At 41.1% G+C, this 21,796-nt stretch overlaps 1 protein-coding gene across 5 annotated transcripts in view; it reads left to right on the top strand.

Moving 5' to 3' along the window:
- Positions 1-21,796, top strand: part of NOTCH2 (notch receptor 2) — a 197,953-nt gene that overhangs the window by 96,918 nt on the left and 79,239 nt on the right. For 3 of the 5 annotated variants that reach the window (XM_033198181.1, XM_033198182.1, XM_033198180.1), the window contains exons 3-4: positions 595-854; positions 8,187-8,522. In XM_033198181.1, the coding sequence (XP_033054072.1) occupies positions 595-854; positions 8,187-8,522 (596 nt within the window). Of the gene's footprint in view, positions 1-594; positions 855-8,186; positions 8,523-8,780; positions 10,001-21,796 lie in introns of those variants that run through there. The other 2 variants (XM_033198183.1, XM_033198184.1) reach the window with 2 other exon arrangements.

Consider the following 21,796-nt stretch of genomic DNA (forward strand, 5'->3'; position numbering starts at 1 on the left):
AACCACCTGAACATAACCCAGAAAACTAGGTATTGGCCAATTGATGTTTCAGTGGAAGTAAAAGAAAGAAGAACTTACTATTTCCCAGTGCTTAATTGAGGAAAAGCACATAGTATCTTACATATTTTAAATTTGAAGGGGATAATAGAGTCAGGTTCATGCATTATCTTGTAGACATCTTAATCCTATCAAATGGCTTTGTCAAAATGAGAAAGTTAATGAATTTAAGCAGACAAGTATGAACAATGCTCAAAAAAGGTGCTGTTACACCATCCCAGCCTGTGCACACATGAAAAAAAGCTGTGGTGCATTTTGCCTTTGAATAAGGGTCATGTTGACTGGTCATGGCAGCCCCTGCTAGACCATACACCTGGTATTCTGTCACCTGCCCAGACTCAAAAGGACATTGGGAATATGTTGTTAAGTTCTCTAAGGACTCCTTCTTCTAAAGGGAAGAAGTTTTATAGGTGGTACTTGTAGGTCTGTTGATTCACAATCGCATGCTTTCTTGATTGGACTGTGTTGTATTACTGTAATTTTTTTGGACTTACAAGAAGTCAGGTGTTTTCATGGACATTTCTCTTTTCCATATAGATGTCCAGAGGGCTTCTTGGGAGAATATTGTCAACATCGAGACCCATGTGAGAAGAACCGCTGCCAGAATGGTGGGACTTGTGTGGCCCAGGCCATGCTGGGGAAAGCCATGTGCCGATGTGCCTCAGGGTTCACGGGAGAGGACTGCCAGTATTCGACATCTCACCCATGCTTTGTGTCTCGCCCGTGCCTGAATGGTGGCACATGCCATATGCTCAGCCGGGATACCTATGAGTGCACCTGCCAAGTTGGGTTTACAGGTAACTAATGAGACCAAAGCCAGTGCTTTCCTACCTTCAGCAGATACCTTTATTTAGCATCTTTTAGATCATGGTGTTTGGCTCTTAAGTGTCCCCCAGCTCTGGTGCACATTTAACATTATGGTAAGGAACTGGGATGTTCCAGACAACTACCCCTAACTTCCTTTTAAGAGTTTCAAGGGGCAGAGAAAGAGAAAGAAAAAGGACCAAATACTTTGACAGCTTAAAGTATATATGTCAGGGCCAGGTGCGGTGGCACATGCCTGCAATCCCGGCACTTTGGCAGGCCAAGGCAGGAGGATCACTTGAGGCTAGAGGTTTGAGACCAGCCTGGGAAACATAGCAAGACCCCATCTCTACAAACAAAAAACAAGAATAAAAATAAAACAAAATTAGCCACTTACAGTGGTGTGCACCTGTAGTCCTAACTACTTGGGAGGCTGAAGTGGGAGAATTGCTTGAGCCCAGAAGTTTGAGGCTGCAGTGAGCTATGATGGCACCACTGCACTCCAACCTGGGTGACAGAGTGAGACTCTGTTTCAAAAAAATATATATATATGTATACCAGGATGGGGAATCAGAATTTACTTCACTAAAAGAAATAACTACACTGTCACCAGAGGAAAAGTTACTAATATTATTAACTATTTGCTTTTAGAAATCTCCCTCCGTAGACATTCAGGGTACTGTTCCTTTTGCTTCTTCATTGCTTTGTTCTTATCCATTAAATGTTTGTGCTCCCTGGAGCACTGTTTTGTGCCCTCTTTTGAGCCACATCACAGCTCTCCGTAGGAAATTTCACTGTCTTTATTCGCCTCCACTGTCACTGTCTTCATCAGTTGCTGATGAATCTCACCATCATTCCCCTAGCTCCACCCAACCCTGACATTCAGGCTCATGTGTCTAGCTATCCTTTGCATGTTCTCCTTGGAGATATTCACCAGGTACTTTCAGCTCCCCTTGTTGATAGAAATACGTAGCAACAATGTACATCCCAAATATCCACACTAGAAACTCCCTGTTGCTTGTTCTTACCTCACTTCAACTCAGTCACCCAAGCCAACCTCTGAATTACCTCTCACCTGTCTATTCCTCCCATTTCCTGTGCTACCCTATAGTTGAGGGCCATGTTATCTCTCACCTGGAGTTCTGAAGTAGTTTCTGAATACGTTTTCTTGCCTTTATTCTCTCCCCATCTCATTCACCTATGATATTACTACATCTTTAATTATAAATGCAAATGTTCCAACAATCTCACCTGCTTACAATGTCTAATGTTTTTTCATCATCCACAGAATAAACTGCAAACTCTTTTACATGGCTTCCATAGCTCTTTATAGCCTAGACTTTACATCTTTTTGTAACCTGACCTCCCCACAAGCATCTAGGTCTAGTCACACCAAATTCTCCTTATTTCCTGAAAATGTTGTACTTATTATTGCTTCCATACAGTTACACACCCTTTTGCCTGGAATGCCCTTTTCTACAACTGGTGAGTGTCCAATGTTATTTAAAACTGTGTCTTAGTGACCCTTTCATGATTCCTTTAGGCAAATGTTCTCTAAGTTTTACTATTTTTATGCATCACATTTTGTTGTAATTTTTTTTGCACATCTCTCGCCTGAATAGATTGTGGGTTTTTCTAGGTGGGTTTTTAACCTTATTCAAAAGTGTTTATTAAGTTAGATAAGAAAAGGAGAAGCATTCTTCATTTTTTTCTCCTGCTTTAAGCACTAAACCAAGAGTTCTATAAATGCAGTAAGCAAAAAGTGAAAAATGTACTCAGAAAACTATACTGGATTAGTGTAGCATACTTTTATATTAATTTTTCATTGTATTGGAGTTCTCTAGAGGGATGGAACTAATGGAATGTATATGTATGTATATATATTCCAGCCCAAAGTGTCTTGGTGGCAATCTTATTATATATATTATATATATATATATAATATATTCTATATATATTTACATATATATATATATATATATATATAAAGGGGAGTTTATTAAGTATTAACTCACATGATTACAAGGTCCCACAATAGGCTATCTGCAGGCTGAGGAGCAAGGAGAGCCAGTCTGAGTTCCAAAACTGAAGAACTTGGAGTTCGATATTTGAGGGCGGGGAACATCTAGCATGGGAAAAAGATATAGGCTGGGAGGCTAGACCAGTGTCGCTTTTTCACGTTTTTCTGCCTGCTTTATATTTGCTGACAGATGATCAGATGGTGCCCATCCAGATTAAGGGTGGGTCTGCCTTTCCCAGCCCACTGACTCAAATGTTAATCTCCTTTAGCGACACTCTCTCAGACACACCCAAGATCAATACTTTGTATCCTTCAATTCAATCAAGTTGACAGACTCAGTTTTAACCACAAGTCTACCCCTTGTCAACTTGAACCCATACACCTCTCCTGAGATCATACATAATCTTCAAATAAAGACAATAATCAGGTCATAATTACACCTAATGTAGTACAACTATTCTTCGTACATCCGGAAATGCACCAATCCCCAACTGAAATACTCTTTACATAAAGTTAACAATCCTTAAATGCTTATGTGAAGTCAGTAAATCTTATGTCACATGATAAAGGAGAAAGGAAATAAAATGAAGATATTTTCTTAGTACAAGTGTGTACGAGCACAGATGTGTTTTAATAAAAGAAGGAGGAAATACTGAGGACAATTACAGTCCTCGTTTCTGCAGCTGGTCACATGGTAGTAGCTGGTATTGATGACTACCTTCTGCCCATTTTGTATTCCTTTTGCCTTCAGCAAGCACCTCAGCAGGTTGTGTGTGTTTTTTTTTTTTTTCCCTGGTGGACAGTCCCAAACCTTCATTCCTGAGGGATCTGGACCATTTGTAGTCCTGCCTGGATTGGGCTGTTGTAATTTCCCATTGACCTTAATCACAGGGCATGATAATACTAAGAGACACCCTGATGGATCTCCTGTATTCCATGAATACTCTTTCTTACCTCCATTGTGGCGTAGTAGACTGATTTCATCTTGATAGCCTGGGTCTTGATAGCCTTGATAGCCCAGCCAACACTGTAACGCCCTTCTTAACCTGTTTACTTTAAGGTAGGAGGAACCCAAAGTGTCCTGGCGGCAATCTTAACCATCAGTTTAATGGAACTATTGTTGTGTCTCCTGGTGGCAGCGTTCCTTCCTCTGGAAATAAGACCCCTAGGCCCGCAGAACTTAATGTTGCGGGAACAGGAAGCAAACATTTTGCTAGTTGATCACTAAGGGTGATGGTGAGTGGTGCCACTTCCATTTCCACCCCTTGATTCCTGGATCTCTGAATCCTATGGGAGAAACAGTACCATATATTGGACGCTGATTCAGAGCATACACGGCCTTCTTGAGAACTTTGCCCCAACCGTGCAAAGTATTCTCACCTTGTTGGCCCTGTAATTGTGACTGCAAAAGGCTATTCCACCATTCTGCCTCAGGATGTTGGGGAACATGGTAAGACCAGTGAATTCCATGAGCATGAGCCCACTGCTGTACTTCTTTAGCCATAAAGTGAGTGCCTTGGTCAGACGCAATGCTGTGTGGAATACCATGATGGTGGATAAGGCATTCCATGAGTCCAGGGATGGTAGTCTTGGCAGAAGTATTGCATGCAGGTTAGGCCAACCCATATCCAGAGTAAGTGTCTATTCCAGTAAGGACAGACATTTGCGTTTTTCGTGATGGAAGAGGTCCAGTGTAATCAACCTGCCACCAAGTAGCTGGCTGATGACCCCGAGGAATAGTGCTGTATCAAAGGCGCAGTGTTGGTTTCTGCTGCTGGCGAATTGGGCACTCTGCAGTGGCAGTAGCCGGGTCAGCCTTCCACTGGCCCATCTTATTTTCTTCACTGGGAAGGTGGAGCATGAGCACAAATGTTAGGACCTGAAAGGTGGTGAACTATGCCTGGGCAGGGCAAAGCCAGAGGAAACTCTTGTGGAGGTCCATAGCAGTCCTGATGTGCAAATCAGTCATACAACCTGGGTGTAGGGACGAAAGATCTACCATCTAGAAGCTGGTTCCCTCCAAAGTTTCCCTCAGGATAGTTGGCACTCTGGCAAAAAAACCCACTCTCGGTACCAATTTACTGTATTAGTCCACTTTCATGCTGCTGATAAAGATATACCTGAGACTGGGAAGAAAAGAGGTTTAATTGGACTTTCAATTCCACATGGCTGGGGAGGCCTCAGAATTATGATGGGAGGCAGAAGGCACTTCTTTCACGGTGGTGGCAAGAGAAAATTAGGAAGAAGCAAAAGTGGAACCACTGATAAACCCATCAGATCTCGTGAGACTTATTCACTTATCATGAGAATAGCGCAGGAAAGACTGGCCCCCATGATTCAATTACCTCCCCCTGGGTCCCTCCCACAACACATGGGAATTCTGGGAGATACAATTCAAGTTGAGATTTGGGTTGGGGACACAGCCAAACCGTATCATTCATCAAAATGTGTTGGTGGGGTAGAGGGTAGTTAGGATGATCCATTATCTCCATCATGACGATGATAGCATTGATGATGTAAGTTGTTGAAAATATTTGGTGGTTATAAGAATAATTTCTTCCTGATAGTCAGTTTTGAGTTGTTTTGCTATTATGAAGCAAAGTGGGGGCACACATTCCTATTTAAAATATTTTAATTCTGACTAGTGGAAATGACACTAATGCCTTCTTCATAATTAAAATGCCACTCTGAAATAGTCCCCAGATTAAAACTTCTTCCTTTGCTGTTAAAAAGGATCTCTTCTTGGTGTGTTCTGCAAGATTCTGATCTTTTTTTTTTTTGAGACGGAGTCTCACTGTGTCACCCAGGCTGGAATGCAGTGGCACCATGTCTGCTCACTGCAAACTCCACCTCTCGGGTTCACGCCATTCTCCTGCCTCAGCCTCCTGAGTAGCTGGGACTACAGGTGCCCGCCACCACGCCTGGCTAATTTTTGTATTTTTAGTAGAGACGGGGTTTCACCGTGTTAGCCAGGATGGTCTTGATCTCCTGACCTCGTGATCCACCTCGGCCTTCCAAAGTGCTGGGATTACAGGTGTCAGCCACCTCACCCGGCCGATTCTGATCATCTTTTATACATTTGCTACTTTTGTCTATCACTTTAGGAATCGTCACAGATCAAGGTCATCCTTTTGGTCTTTGTGATAGCTCTATACCTCAGTGAGACCTTACTAGCTCATCTCCACTCAGAGATGAAGAAGCAGAGGCAGCGAGTTAGTGCTTATACATAATATATATGGAAACCAAATTCAGGGTTCCGTTCCCTTCCCCTTCACCATCCCCTTCCCCTTCCCCTTCCCTTTCCGCTTCCCCTTCCCTTTCCCTTTCCCTTTCCCTTCCCTGTCTCACTCTGTTGCTCAGTACAGTGGCATAGTCTCTGCTCACTGCAACCTCTATCTCCTAGGTTCAAGTGATTCTAGTGCCTCAGCCTCCCAAGTAGCTGGGATTACAGGCTCGTGACATGAAGCCTGGCTAATTTTTGTATTTTTAGAAGAGGTGGCGTTTCACCATGTTGGCCAGCCTGGTCTCAAACTCCTAACTGCAAGTGATCTGCCCACCTCAGCCTCCCAAAGTGCTGGGATTACAGGCGTCAGCCACCACTTCTGGCCCAGGGATCTTTCTGTTTCAGTTGTGGGCATCACTCTGAAAATCACACTTGCCAGAAGTGAGCATTTATATCTCTTCTCCACTGTAAGTGTCTCTTAGTGACATGAGTAGAAAGACAGGAAGAATTGCAGTTCCTTCATTTTCTGTCTTAGCTCCCTGAGATGTATATGCTGTACCTAAATTTGTGTTACACTTTTCTCCTTTGATTTGACATTCCTTGATAGGCAGAGAACACTTTTCTGTGCTCATATGTCACATGTCACATCTTTTTCCCTTATGGAAAAACTCTGTGTCTCCCATTTACCTTTCTGTGGGGTCAGAGATTTAGATACTTTCCCAGACAATCAACTGGAGTATTAACAAATTCAAGGAGTTCTCATCTCTGTAGTTTAAATAATAAAAGACTTAGACTAATGAAAACAAAAAGCCAGCCATGTGCATATCAAATTTTCTAGTTCTGTGAACATAGTTTTTTCTCTTTCTCTTTCTACCTCAAATAATCTGCTTTGCTTCCCCTGGCATCGTGATTTAGTTTTCAACCCATCAGAGTCTTCCTGCTAGTGCTGGTACTTTCCTACTTGAGAAAGTCCACGGAATACCTTCTAGACCTCTGTCCTCCTGATGGCTATTTCATTTGATATATAGGGACCCAGAGGTCCTTCATCATTTTCAAACACATCAAGTGATAATTATAGTAAGTCCACAATTAATAAAATGTTTCCCAGAATATATGTGTATGTTACATTTAGAGGAAACAGAAGTAGTATTCACTTGTTTCTATCACCAGAGGTCTACTTAGTAACTATATTTTGTGGAAAATATCGATATATTTTATCCATTCAACAGACATGATGTGAAAGCATACCATGGAGACCCAACCCTGCCAGTGTGGCAGGTGGTATAATAGAAGGAAACAGCAAACTTGGTGTATCTGTGTTTGCGCACATGTGTATGTGTGTGGGGAGCACTAAGGATGACTTTACAGAGGTTGGAACTTTAGAGCAGGGTTGCCAAGATAAGTGAGAGTTCACTAGGAAAACAGAAGGGAAGTTGATATTTCTTTTTTTTTTTCGAGACAGTCTCTCTGTGTTGCCCAGGCTGGAGCTCAGCTCACTGCAGCCTCCGCCTCCCTGGTTCAAGTGATTCTTCTGCCTCAGCCTTCTGAGTAGCTGGGATTACAGGTGCGCGCCACCATGCCCAGCTAATTTTTGTATTTTTAGTAGAGACAGGGTTTCACCATATTGACCAGGCTGGTCTTGAACTCCATACCTCATGATCTGTCTGCTTCGGCCTCCCAAAGTGCTAGGATTACAGGTATGAGCCATGGCGCCTGACCCAGAAGTTGATATTCAAACAGAGGAGCAGCATATGCAAAGACAGTGAGCTCTGAGAGAGTAGATCGATCCAGACTCCTATTGCTGATAGCATCCTGCAGGATTGGGCTTCAATGTGACTAACCTACAGTTGCCTCCAGGTGCTACACCCACTGAGTCCTTGTGTCTCTGCTGAGGCCCTTGGAGAGTTACTGGAGAGGGCTCTGTGTCAGATGACCTTAAGGAGGCTCTGATTTAGCCTTTTGTAAAATGCAAAGAGTTGAGGTCTTCTCCATGCAAGAGCTCCCTGATGTCAATGCGGTATTGAGGATGGGGCCATCTCCTATTTCTGTGGCCAGTACTGAGTTTTGTTATCCTTCCTTTAGGTAAGGAGTGCCAATGGACTGATGCCTGCCTGTCTCATCCCTGTGCAAATGGAAGTACCTGTACCACTGTGGCCAATCAGTTCTCCTGCAAATGCCTCACAGGCTTCACAGGGCAAAAGTGTGAGACTGATGTCAATGAGTGTGACATTCCAGGACACTGCCAGCATGGTGGCACCTGCCTCAACCTGCCTGGTTCCTATCAGTGCCAGTGCCCTCAGGGCTTCACAGGCCAGTACTGTGACAGCTTGTATGTGCCCTGTGCACCCTCGCCTTGTGTCAATGGAGGCACCTGTCGGCAGACTGGTGACTTCACTTTTGAGTGCAACTGTCTTCCAGGTAAGGAGCTCCCTAGTGTCCCAGGATTAGGGGACAAACCCCTAGCACAGGAGGTAGTGGGTGTGGCTCAATTGCTTTTTTTAGGAAGCTTCCTAAAGCAAGGAAAAAGGGAAGTGAGAATTTTGTGTGGGGTGGGTTGCTAGTGAGGGAGGAGTTTTATGGGCCCACTGTGGTCCATAAACTGAGCAGGGGGTAATTTAGCATGTCAGGGTTTATGATGATAAGTGGCTAGAAAATTGTTTATTGTCTCTTTTGTAGAAACAGTGAGAAATAAGAGGAACAGAGCTCTGGGAAAGAGACAGGCAAATCTGGAATGAAAAAGAACATGATGAGAATTAGACATTGGAAAATATGTATGTGTGGTTAATAAAGTGCTTTAAACTGAATTGACATTAACAGTAGGTGATCACCTTTCCTATGTGCTTTTGCTTTTGATGGAGTAATTCTTTGTTATCCACCTAAAAGCACCCAGCTGCCCTTGATTTTCTCTGGGCTACTGGCCTTCACAACGCGCTCCCATGTACCCTCTCTGACTTTGGTGTAACCCTCCCCTAACTTAAGCTAGAGAATTCTGAAACTGAGGAGGGAGTCCTCTGTTAATCAGTGAGCACTTTTTGATGAGCTGATAGATGATATATGAGAGACTATGCATGGCACAATACTTTGATACACTCTTCACTGATAAAAGTGTTCTAGAGTACACACACAACCCAAAGATAGAAACAAAAAGAGGAGCAGTGTCGGGGAGCTTGGGGCCTGGTGTTCCATGGAGAGGGAGAAAGGAACAATCCTGGCCAATTCATTCAGCTCCTTATAAAAATGATGAGGAGGCTGAAAACCAAGAATTTTGATTGGGAACAGAATACAAGCAGCTGGAGCAGATGAATTACTAAGCAACAAAGATCCTGTTTTTATACAAATATCCTTAGTACAAAAACAAAAGAAGGAAAACTGTAGGGGGGAATAATGTGCTAAGTAAGCAGAATTGCCTCAAAAAGAAGTTGTTCTAGTTACTCTTTCAGAGTGAGAATCTTAGATTCTGGTGTTGTGGATATGGTTCACATATAATGGGATTGTGTGTTTTATTTTGAAGGGATTAAAGGTCATAGGTTGGTCCTCAGTATAAAATCAACTGGTAATTTATTCATTTCATTTGGTAAAAATGTATTGACTGCCTGCTATGTTCTAGGCACCATGCTATGTATTTGGAATACAGCTATACAAAGCATTGCCACATAATTGAAATGAAAACTTTATATTATTTTACTAAGTCACAAGAACAAGCATTTAATTGTATTACTTTTAGTTTCTCTTTTAATAAATAATAGATAATGCTATCATTCTAGATACTAAATAAGTGTTTTCTTAACATAATATTACTATCCACTTTATCTTGTAGAAAAGAAATAACTAAAATACATCTGTCTTCACTCCTGTATTTGCATTTTAAGGGTTAAAGACAGAAATAGAAATGTAAACAACTTTATTTTGAAAATATTTCAATATTGCAAATATTGTCCGAGTCTGATACTCTAGTAATCTAATTGGCTAGTAATTGATGTTAGTGTGATTTATTGTTGAAGGCTTAATGTGTTTTTCAGTTTCAAGAAAATTGCTTTTAATAATTGCCTAGAACAAGAGGTTGATTTGGCAGCAAGATGTTGACGGGAAGTTAGAGAAGTCAATAAAGGAAGTTTTTAGCTGAGAGAGAGTGATTATTCACTCCCATAGCCTCTGCATTGTTATCCATTAGCCATGATAAGAACCTTAGGGAATTCTGAGAGTGTGTCCAGGAAAGGATCTGTCAAACTAGAATAGTATCTCCTCCTTGAGAAAGGAAATAACCAAGGATTCCGCACTGAGAGGCTGCCAGGGCTAGTGAAATAGAGTAAGGAAATATTGGCTGTCTCTTATTCTATTCTCTGCTTGTAGTTTAACGCAAGACACTTAATTTACTCACTGATGGTGTGTGTGTGTGTGTGTGTGTGTGTGTGTGTGTGGAGAGATTAGCATGAGGGGTGGGAATGGGGAGATTTGGTGAAGAGAAAACAACATTTTTTTGGTGGCTCAGAAACTGTGCCAGGTACTTCCATGCTTATTAGCTCAATTACACAAAAATCTTGGGAGCAGGTATTATGTTTCAAGTCTTCCCACGTGAAGTAACTGAAGTTTGGAGATGTTAAGTGATTCACCCAAAGTTGTACAGCTAATATGTGGTTAGGCTGGGTCCTGAAACCCAGGCAGTTTATTTTCAAAGCCTTTGCTTTGTGCATCTTATTGTGCCACACTGCACTGCACATCTGCTTCCTAAAAGCACTTTGTAGGTGTGTAAAACTTTTCGTTAAATGCTTTAAGCTGTTTGGGTTAAAAATACATGTTCATGTTGTGAGAAAACCAAGACACTCCTAATTATAATCAAATAGTATTTGTTACATGTCAATATTTATGTGTGTGTGTGTATGTGTGTGTGTGTGTGTGTGTGTATATACACACATATATATATGGCATTGTGCAGAAGTTTAAAAGTAGTTACATAGACTAGTTCTTGCTTTTCAGGGTCCCATAATCTAAAACAGATGATTCAACTTTGGATAAATATATAGAAGGAAATTTAAAGAGAATTCAAAACAATAGATGATGCAGTGACACCGTGAATAAAGGTTATTTATACAGTTTCTAAGATTTCATGCTCATTGTTCATGTGTCCCAGGTGGAGTTCAGAAAATACTCACTTTATTTCCACAAAGGGGAATAGTGCCTAAAGATGGTTTTCTTTTAAAAAGTCCTTTTCATAATGCAGTGCCCTTCCTTCCATTGCCCTTCATCCAGTTGCTTCCCATGCTTGTCAGGAAACTAAAATGTTGCTTAGAGTAATAGTCACTATCTCAATGTAAATAGCACCCTTATTTAATGAGAATTATTATTTCAGTTCTAAAAATGGGGAAACAAAGTCAGCAGGAGGCAAAGTAGCTTGCTAAAGTATTATGCAACTCTCAAATGGTTGCTTCCACTGCATTTCACGTCTTGGCACTTCTAATTGAGGGTTACTCTAACCACCCTATTTAAAATTGTAACTGTCCCCCACCCCCTTAATTACTAACCCTGGTCTACTTTTTGTTTTCTTTTTCTGTAACTCTTATCTTCTTACTATATAATTTATACTATATAATTTACTTCATTATGTCTATTGTTTATTGTCTGTCTTTTCCAAATTCTACTGCCTCTTACCTTTTCCAGAATGAAAACTAGGATCTTTGTTTTTGTTTACTGTTGTATTCCAAACACCTACAAACAGTGCCCAGTATATACTAGGCCCGCAAATATATATTGGCTGACTGACTGTATAGTTTAGTGTCATGTCATAGTATTGAGACTGTAACTTTGGTCTTCTCATTTTCTTCTTTGTATTGTGCATCCTAGACTTAGTTTGGCCTCTCCTTTTGTCCTTGTATACTCAAATAATACTGGATAAGAATTTTGGAGCCTTTTTCTACTCTGAGTCAGTGAATGCCACATAACTTAGTGACTATATTTAAATGGTTAAGTTACAATTCTTTTCCTGCAAAGGATACTGTAGTCACTGTGAGTATTTTAGTATTATTGTAGGACTCAAGAGGGAATTAAAACTACAAAAATGACTCATCCTGTATGACACAGAAAGAAATGTTTCTTCACAGAGGGAAGAGAAAAATATCTCCAAGAGAGAACTAATAGAATCAAATCAATGAACCATGTCTCATCTTTTTGGATAAGTAACTGTTAATAATCCAGACACTTCATGAACTTTCATTATGTAAAGTCTTTAGTAGAAGCTAAAGGAGGGGCACCAACCACAGTAATTTTAAGAACAAAATGGAGCATGAAAATAAATGATTAAATCATTTACTCCCACTATTTTTGGGTTAGGGCCAATAATGAGGAGAGAAAGAGGTAGACTAGTTTTGTGTTTGTGGCAATTTTAATAAAGTAGCACAAGTAATCAGAAAACAGTAGGCTGTTTTGAATTTACAGGCTGTCCCTTATGAGTTCACAGTTGGATTGAACTGTCCTCAATGTACTTTCTTTTTTTCTTTCTTTCCCACATCTCTTTATTCCTCTGATTTTGTTTAAACTTCATAAAGAGTTCTCTGATCTTTCCTTTCCAAACAATGAAGGTTTATCCTTTGTAAACCACCTCTATACTCCACAGGCTGATGATACGTGATATCCCTATATCATTAAAGTAAAGCCTAAGCACATTCTGTGGCTTTTGTGTCTACTCTGTTGTTGCTGAGCTTAAGAACTATTAGAAATAATTCCCGCTTGCATTTTCACACATGGGGAATGTGACGTTCTCTTGGGTATTATGCTAATCATATTTTGGCAGGTTTCTCTGGAGCAGATGCAGAAGTGATCATACCACTTTCCAGGGTGTATTATTTTAGCTCCTTTGACTTGGGCCCTAAGTCCATTTTACCTGATGTTCCTGAAAGATGTTCCTGATGTCTGTCACTGTTCTCTCATGCTGGATGTTCTTGCCTATGCTGCCTCCTCAGCTTTCTATCACCCTCTTCCCCTTTTTTTATATAGAACTTATTCTTAGTGATTTGTCAAAGACACCCTGTTTCACTGAAATGCCTTCTCTTCCATATTCCCTATCCTCCAAGTGGATTGGAGACCTTCTAAGATCTTTTGACATCTGCATATCTCCAGCACAGCACTTACCACGGTGATTATTTATCTGTTCATCTTTCCAAGTAGACACTCTCATTTTAACTCCCTACCTTAGTCCCCAGCATCCCCAGCATAGTGCCTGTCAAAAAATGGTGCATCAATGAATATTTGAAAAATGAATGAATTGAACGTGGTAAACAGAGATGAGAATTCCTATATTCTACAGTTTTTTAAAATGTACTGAAATTATTGTCTTTGAATACTCCGATTTATTTCTGTGACTTCTTTGGTGACAAAGTTAGAAAAAAGTGAGGTCAATAGGAAGATATGAAGGGAAGCAGGTGGAAACAGCGAGCCTGTGCAGGTGATGGGGTGGGAGATACGTGGCACAGGCACAGGGGTCAGTGAGTTAATCTGGGCTCATTCAGAGAATGGAAAGTATATGCCAAGAAAACTGGTTGGATAGGGACAGATTCCCTCTTGCATTCTCACACTTGGGGGCATGTGTCATTCTGTTTACTTTCTTTTTTTTTTTTTGACTCAGAGCCTTGCTCTGTCGCCCAGGCTGGAGTACAGTGGCGCAATCTCAGCTCACTGCAACCTCCACCTCCCGGGCTCAAGCTATTCTCATGTCTCAGCCTCCCAAGTAGCTGGGAGTACAGGTGCCTGCCACCATGCCTGGCTAATTTTTGTATTTTTAGTAGAGATGGGGTTTCACCATGTTGGTCAGGTTGGCCTTGAGCCTGATCTCAGGTGATCCACCCACCTTGGCCTCTCAAAGTGCTGGGATTCCAGGCATGAGGCACCATGCCCAGCCGCATATGTCATTTTCTTGGGTGTCACACTGATCGTATATTTGCAGGTTTGCTTTTGTGACAGACTTCTTCTGGGGGAAAAAAAGTATCCTTTTATCTTTTTACCTTTGTCCAGTTCCAGGTATCCCTGTTTTTTTTCTTCACTCTTTCTTCCTTGTTCATGGGAGCTTTTCTTGAGGACTTTGAGCCCAGCTTCGGAGAATCCTGGTTGTGTCATCTCATCTCCTTTCTGCTCACTTTTTCATCTTCTCTACCTAGCCTTTCTACCCTCACACCTCCTAGGGTCTGAAAATGGAAAGACAAGGGTGTTTCCCTGAAAGTTGCTGTTGTGTGTGGGGATGGCAGGTTCGAAAGACTCTTTTCTGGTCCCTGCCCTCATTGCCATCATTAATCAGTTAAGTGGCCCATGGTTTTGTAACAGCACAGTCTTAAAATGCTTCTCCCAAGTTTAATTTCTCTCCATTTGACCTTTTAAGGATGTGAATTGGCTTTAAACAGTAGACTCCCTTTAGTATGGCCCTGTGAGCCTCTCGGTGAATCTGCTACACCCATTCCACCCACGGGTCTGGAAACTTGTCTGTTTACCTTTCCCTGAAAACTTAAGATATATTTTTAAGAAGTGCCTTGTAACTTTTCATATAGCCTTTCCCCTACTTTGGGTAGACTGTTTCCTACAAGAATTTGGTAGATCTTTCCAAAGAGAATTCTGTATCTCTATTTTTAAAGCATAAATCCTGTCTTAACTTTGGAGGAGAACTGATTTGGCTTGGGTTTTCTCAGACATGGGAACTTTTGACCTAAGTTTGTATTTTTACATTGTCAGAAGGGAACTCCGGGATCCCAGAAAACGTATGGACTGCAATTGGGTAAAGTTTCTGGTTCAGTACTTATTCCTACTTACTAGCTATTTAATCTTGGGCAAGTCAGCCATCTGGCTCTCAACTTCCTCATCTGTAACATAAAAGGATTAGAGTAGACAATCTCTAAGGGATGCTGTAATACTACTGACAAATAATAATATTAGCTAATATGTGTAAGGCACTGTGTTTAGTGCTTTTTCCCTTAATACAATAGATTTGAGATGTATATACCATATAATAGATTTGAGTTTATATACCATACAATTTACTTTTTAAAAAAGTACACAATTCAGTAATTTTAGTAGATTTATGGATAGGAGTAACTATCACCACAGTCAATTCTAGAATATTTTTATACATCAAAAGAAACCCTTTACCCATTATCAATTACTCTCCATTCCTCCTAACTCCCTCCCAGCCGTAGGCAACTACTAGTCTACTTTCTGTCTCTATTTGCCTCTTCTGGACATTTCATACAAATGGAAACATACAGTATGTAGTAATTTGTCACAGCTTCTTTCACTTAGCATGAGGTTTTCAAAGTTCATTGATGTGGTAGCATATATCAGTATTCCATTCCTTTTCATGGCTGAATAATATTTTATCATATAGATTTACCACATTTTATCATTTTATTTATCCGTCATCAGTTGATTGACATTTGAGTTGCTTCTACTTTTTGAGTATTATCAATAATTGTGTTATGAAGATTTTTGTATAATTTTTTGGTGGACATATATCTTCATATTTCTTGGGTATATACCTAGGAGCAGAATTGCTGCATCAGATGGTAATGCTGTTTAACCTTTTCAGGAACTGTCACACTATTCTGAAGTGGGTACATTATTTGACATTTCAAGCAGCAGTATATGAGAATTCCAGTTTCTCCACATCCTCATCAACACTTGTTATTATCTGTCTTTTTTATTATATTCATCCATAATGTGAAGTGTGTATCTCATTGTGGTCTTGATTTACATTTCCCTGATGGTTGATGATTTTCAACATCTTTTCATATACTTATTAGTCATCATGTATCTTCTTTGGAGAATGTCTGTTCAGATCCTTTACCTACTTTATAATTGGTTTATCTTTTTAATATTGAACTGTAATAGTTTTAAAAAATATATCCTGAGGAGTGGGGGGGCGGAGCAAGATGGCCGAATAGGAACAGCTCCAGTCTCCAACTCCCAGCGCGAGCGACACAGAAGACCGGTGATTTCTGCATTTTCAACTGAGGTACTGGGGTCATCTCACTAGGGAGTGCCAGACAATCAGTGCTGGTCAGCTGCTGCAGCCTGACCAGTGAGAGCTGAAGCAGGGCGAGGCATCGCCTCACCTGGGAAGCGCAAGGGGGAAGGGAATCCCTTTTCCTAGCCAGGGGAACTGAGACACACAACACCTGGAAAATCGGGTAACTCCCACCCCAATACTGCGCTTTAAGCAAACGGGCACACCGGGAGAATATATCCCACACCTGGCCGGGAAGGTCCCACGCCCACGGAGCCTCCCTCATTGCTAGCACAGCAGTCTGCGGGGATCTAACCGCAAGGCAGCAGCGAGGCTGGGGGAGGGGCGCCCGCCATTGCTGAGGCTTAAGTAGGTAAACAAAGCCGCTGGGAAGCTCGAACTGGGTGGAACTCACAGCAGCTCAAGGAAACCTGCCTGTCTCTGTAGACTCCACCTCTGGGGACAGGGCACAGCTAAAAAACAACCGGAGAAGCAGCAGAGGCCTGTGCAGACGCGAACGACTCTGTCTGACAGCTTTGAAGAGAGCAGTGGATCTCCCAACACGGAGGTTGAGATCTGAGAATGGACAGACTGCCTGCTCAAGTGGGTCCCTGACCCCTGAGTAGCCTAACTGGGAGACATCCCCCACTAGGGGCAGTCTGACACCCCACACCTCACAGGGTGGAGTACACCCCTGAGAGGAAGCTTCCAAAGTAAGCATCAGACAGGTACACTCACTGTTCAGCAATATTCTATCTTCTGCAACCTCTGCTGCTGATACCCAGGCAAACAGGGTCTGGAGTGGACCTCAAGCAATCTCCAACAGACCTATAGCTGAGGGTTCTGACTGTCAGAAGGAAAACTATCAAACAGGAAGGACACCTATACCAAAACCCCATCAGTATGTCACCATCATCAAAGACCAGAGCCAGATAAAACCACAAAGATGGGGAAAAAGCAGGGCAGAAAAGCTGGAAATTCAAAAAATAAGAGCGCATCTCCCCCTGCAAAGGAGCGCAGCCCATCGCCAGCAATGGATCAAAGCTGGTCAGAGAATGACTTTGACGAGATGAGAGAAGAAGGCTTCAGTCCATCAAACTTCTCAGAGCTAAAGGAGGAATTATGTACCCAGCGCAAAGAAACTAAAAATCTTGAAAAAAGAGTGGAAGAATTGACAGCTAGATTAATTAATGCCGAGAAGGTCATAAACGAAATGACAGAGATGAAAACCATGACACGAGAAGTACGTGACAAATGCACAAGCTTCAGTAACCGGCTCGAGAAGTACGTGACAAATGCACAAGCTTCAGTAACCGGCTCGATCAACTGGAAGAAAGAGTATCAGCAATTGAGGATCAAATGAATGAAATGAAGCGAGAAGAGAAACCAAAAGAAAAAAGAAGAAAAAGAAATGAACAAAGCCTGCAAGAAGTATGGGATTATGTAAAAAGACCAAATCTACGTCTGATTGGGGTGCCTGAAAGTGAGGGGGAAAATGGAACCAAGTTGGAAAACACTCTTCGGGATATCATCCAGGAGAACTTCCCCAACCTAGTAGGGCAGGCCAACATTCAAATTCAGGAAATACAGAGAATGCCACAAAGATACTCCTCCAGAAGAGCAACTCCAAGACACATAATTGCCAGATTCACCAAAGTTGAAATGAAGGAAAAAATCTTAAGGGCAACCAGAGAGAAAGGTCGGGGTACCCACAAAGGGAAGCCCATCAGACTAACAGCAGATCTCTCGGCAGAAACTCTCCAAGCCAGAAGAGAGTGGGGGCCAATATTCAACATTCTTAAAGAAAAGAATTTTCAACCCAGAATTTCATATCCAGCCAAACTAAGTTTCATCAGTGAAGGAGAAATAAAATCCTTTACAGATAAGCAAATGCTTAGAGATTTTGTCACCACCAGGCCTGCCTTACAAGAGACCCTGAAGGAAGCCCTAAACATGGAAAGGAACAACCGGTACCAGCCATTGAAAAAACATGCCAAAATGTAAAGACCATCGAGGCTAGGAAGAAACTGCATCAACTAACAAGCAAAATAACCAGTTAATATCATAATGGCAGGATCAAGTTCACACATAACAATATTAACCTTAAATGTTAATGGACTAAATGCTCCAATTAAAAGACACAGACTGGCAAACTGGATAAAGAGTCAAGACTCATCAGTCTGCCGTATTCAGGAGACCCATCTCACATGCAGAGACATACATAGGCTCAAAATAAAGGGATGGAGGAAGATCTACCAAGCAAATGGAGAACAAAAAAAAGCAGGGGTTGCAATCCTAGTCTCTGAGAAAACAGACTTTAAGCCATCAAAGATCAAAAGAGACAAAGAAGGCCATTACATAATGGTAAAGGGATCAATTAAACAGGAAGAGCTAACTATTCTAAATATATATGCACCCAATACAGGAGCACCCAGATTCATAAAGCAAGTCCTTAGAGACTTACAAAGAGACTTAGACTCCCATACAATAATAATGGGAGACTTCAACACTCCACTGTCAACATTAGACAGATCAACGAGACAGAAAGTTAACAAGGATATCCAGGAATTGAACTCATCTCTGCACCAAGCGGACCTAATAGACATCTATAGAACTCTCCACCCCAAATCAACAGAATATACATTCTTCTCAGCACCACATCGCACTTATTCCAAAATTGACCACATAATTGGAAGTAAAGCACTCCTCAGCAAATGTACAACAACAGAAATTATAACAAACTGTCTCTCAGACCACAGTGCAATCAAACTAGAACTCAGGACTAAGAAACTCAATCAAAACCGCTCAACTACATGGAACTGAACAACCTGCTCCTGAATGACTACTGGGTACATAACGAAATGAAGGCAGAAATAAAGATGTTCTTTGAAACCAGTGAGAACAAAGATACAACATACCAGAATCTCTGGGACACATTTAAAGCAGTGTGTAGAGGGAAATTTATAGCACTAAATGCCCACAAGAGAAAGCAGGAAAGATCTAAAATTGACACTCTAACATCACAATTAAAAGAACTAGAGAGGCAAGAGCAAACACATTCAAAAGCTAGCAGAAGGCAAGAAATAACTAAGATCAGAGCAGAACTGAAGGAGATAGAGACACAAAAAACCCTCCAAAAAATCAATGAATCCAGGAGTTGGTTTTTTGAAAAGATCAACAAAATTGACAGACCGCTAGCAAGACTAATAAAGAAGAAAAGAGAGAGGAATCAAATAGACGCAATAAAAAATGATAAAGGGGATAGGACCACCGACCCCACAGAAATACAAACTACCATCAGAGAATACTATAAACACCTCTATGCAAATCAACTAGAAAATCTAGAAGAAATGGATAATTTCCTGGACACTTACACTCTCCCAAGACTAAACCAGGAAGAAGTTGAATCCCTGAATAGACCAATAGCAGGCTCTGAAATTGAGGCAATAATTAATAGCCTACCCACCAAAAGAAGTCCAGGACCAGATGGATTCACAGCTGAATTCTACCAGAGGTACAAGGAGGAGCTGGTACCATTCCTTCTGAAACTATTCCAATCAATAGAAAAAGAGGGAATCCTCCCTAACTCATGTTATGAGGCCAACATCATCCTGATACCAAAGCCTGGCAGAGACACAAGAAAAGAGAATTTTAGACCAATATCCCTGATGAACATCGATGCAAAAATCCTCAAAATACTGGCAAACCGGATTCAGCAGCACATCCAAAAGCTTATCCACCATGATCAAGTGGGCTTCATCCCTGGGATGCAAGGCTGGTTCAACATTCGCAAATCAGTAAACGTAATCCAGCATATAAACAGAACCAAAGACAAGAACCACATGATTATCTCAATAGATGCAGAAAAGGCTTTTGACAAAACTCAACAGCCCTTCATGCTAAAAACACTCAATAAATTCGGTATTGATGGAACGTACCTCAAAATAATAAGAGCTATTTATGACAGACCCACAGCTAATATCATACTGAATGGGCAAAAACTGGACAAATTCCCTTTGAAAACTGGCACAAGACAGGGATGCCCTCTCTCACCACTCCTATTCAACATAGTGTTGGAAGTTCTGGCTAGGGCAGTCAGGCAAGAGAAAGAAAGAAAGGATATTCAGTTAGGAAAAGAAGAAGTCAAATTGTCCCTGTTTGCAGATGACATGATTGTATATTTAGAAAACCCCATTGTCTCTGCCCAGAATCTCCTTAAGCTGATAAGCAACTTCAGCAAAGTCTCAGGATACAAAATTAATGTGCAAAAATCACAAGCATTCTTATACACCAGTAACAGACAAACAGAGAGCCAAATCATGAATGAACTTCCATTCACAATTGCTTCGAAGAGAATAAAATACCTAGGAATCCAACTTACAAGGGATGTAAAGGACCTCTTCAAGGAGAACTACAAACCACTGCTCAGTGAAATAGAAGAGGACACAAACAAATGGAAGAACATACCATGCTCATGGATAGGAAGAATCAATATCGTGAAAATGGCCATGCTACCCAAGGTTATTTATAGATTCAATGCCATCCCCATCAAGCTACCAATGAGTTTCTTCACAGAATTGGAAAAAACTGCTTTAAAGTTCATATGGAACCAAAAAAGAGCCCGCATTGCCAAGACAATCCTAAGTCAAAAGGACAAAGCTGGAGGCGTCACGCTACCTGACTTCAAACTATACTACAAGGCTACAGTAACCAAAACAGCATGGTACTGGTACCAAAACAGAGATGTAGACCAATGGAACAGAACAGAGTCCTCAGAATAATACCACACATCTACAGCCATCTGATCTTTGACAAACCTGAGAGAAACAAGAAATGGGGAAAGGATTCCCTATTTAATAAATGGTGCTGGGAAAATTGGCTAGCCATAAGTAGAAAGCTGAAACTGGATCCTTTCCTTACTGCTTATATGAAGATTAATTCAAGATGGATTAGAGACTTAAATGTTAGACCTAATACCATAAAAACCCTAGAAGAAAACCCAGGTAGTACCATTCAGGACATAGGCATGGGCAAGGACTTCATGTCTAAAACACCAAAAGCAACAGCAGCAAAAGCCAAAATTGACAAATGGGATCTAATTAAACTAAAGAGTTTCTGCACAGCAAAAGAAACTACCATCAGAGTGAACAGGCAACCTACAGAATGGGAGAAAATTTTTGCAATCTACTCATCTGACAAAGGGCTAATATCCAGAATCTACAAAGAACTCAAACAAATATACAAGAAAAAAACAACCCCATCAAAAAGTGGGCGAAGGATATGAACAGACATTTCTCAAAAGAAGACATTCATACAGCCAACAGACACATGAAAAAATGCTCATCATCACTCGCCATCAGAGAAATGCAAATCAAAACCACAATGAGATACCATCTCACACCAGTTAGAACGGCAATCATTAAAAAATCAGGAAACAACAGGTGTTGGAGAGGATGTGGAGAAATAGGAACACTTTTACACTGTTGGTGGGATTGTAAACTAGTTCAACCATTATGGAAAACAGTATGGCAATTCCTCAAGGATCTAGAACTAGATGTACCATATGACCCAGCCATCCCACTACTGGGTATATACCCAAAGGATTTTAAATTATTCTACTACAAAGACACATGCACATGTATGTTTATTGCGGCACTATTCACAATAGGAAAGACTTGGAATCAACCCAAATGTCCATCTGTGACAGACTGGATTA

This window comes from Trachypithecus francoisi, unplaced genomic scaffold (assembly GCF_009764315.1).
Source record: "Trachypithecus francoisi isolate TF-2019V2 unplaced genomic scaffold, Tfra_2.0 Lachesis_group5, whole genome shotgun sequence".
Classification (NCBI taxonomy): domain Eukaryota; kingdom Metazoa; phylum Chordata; class Mammalia; order Primates; family Cercopithecidae; genus Trachypithecus; species Trachypithecus francoisi.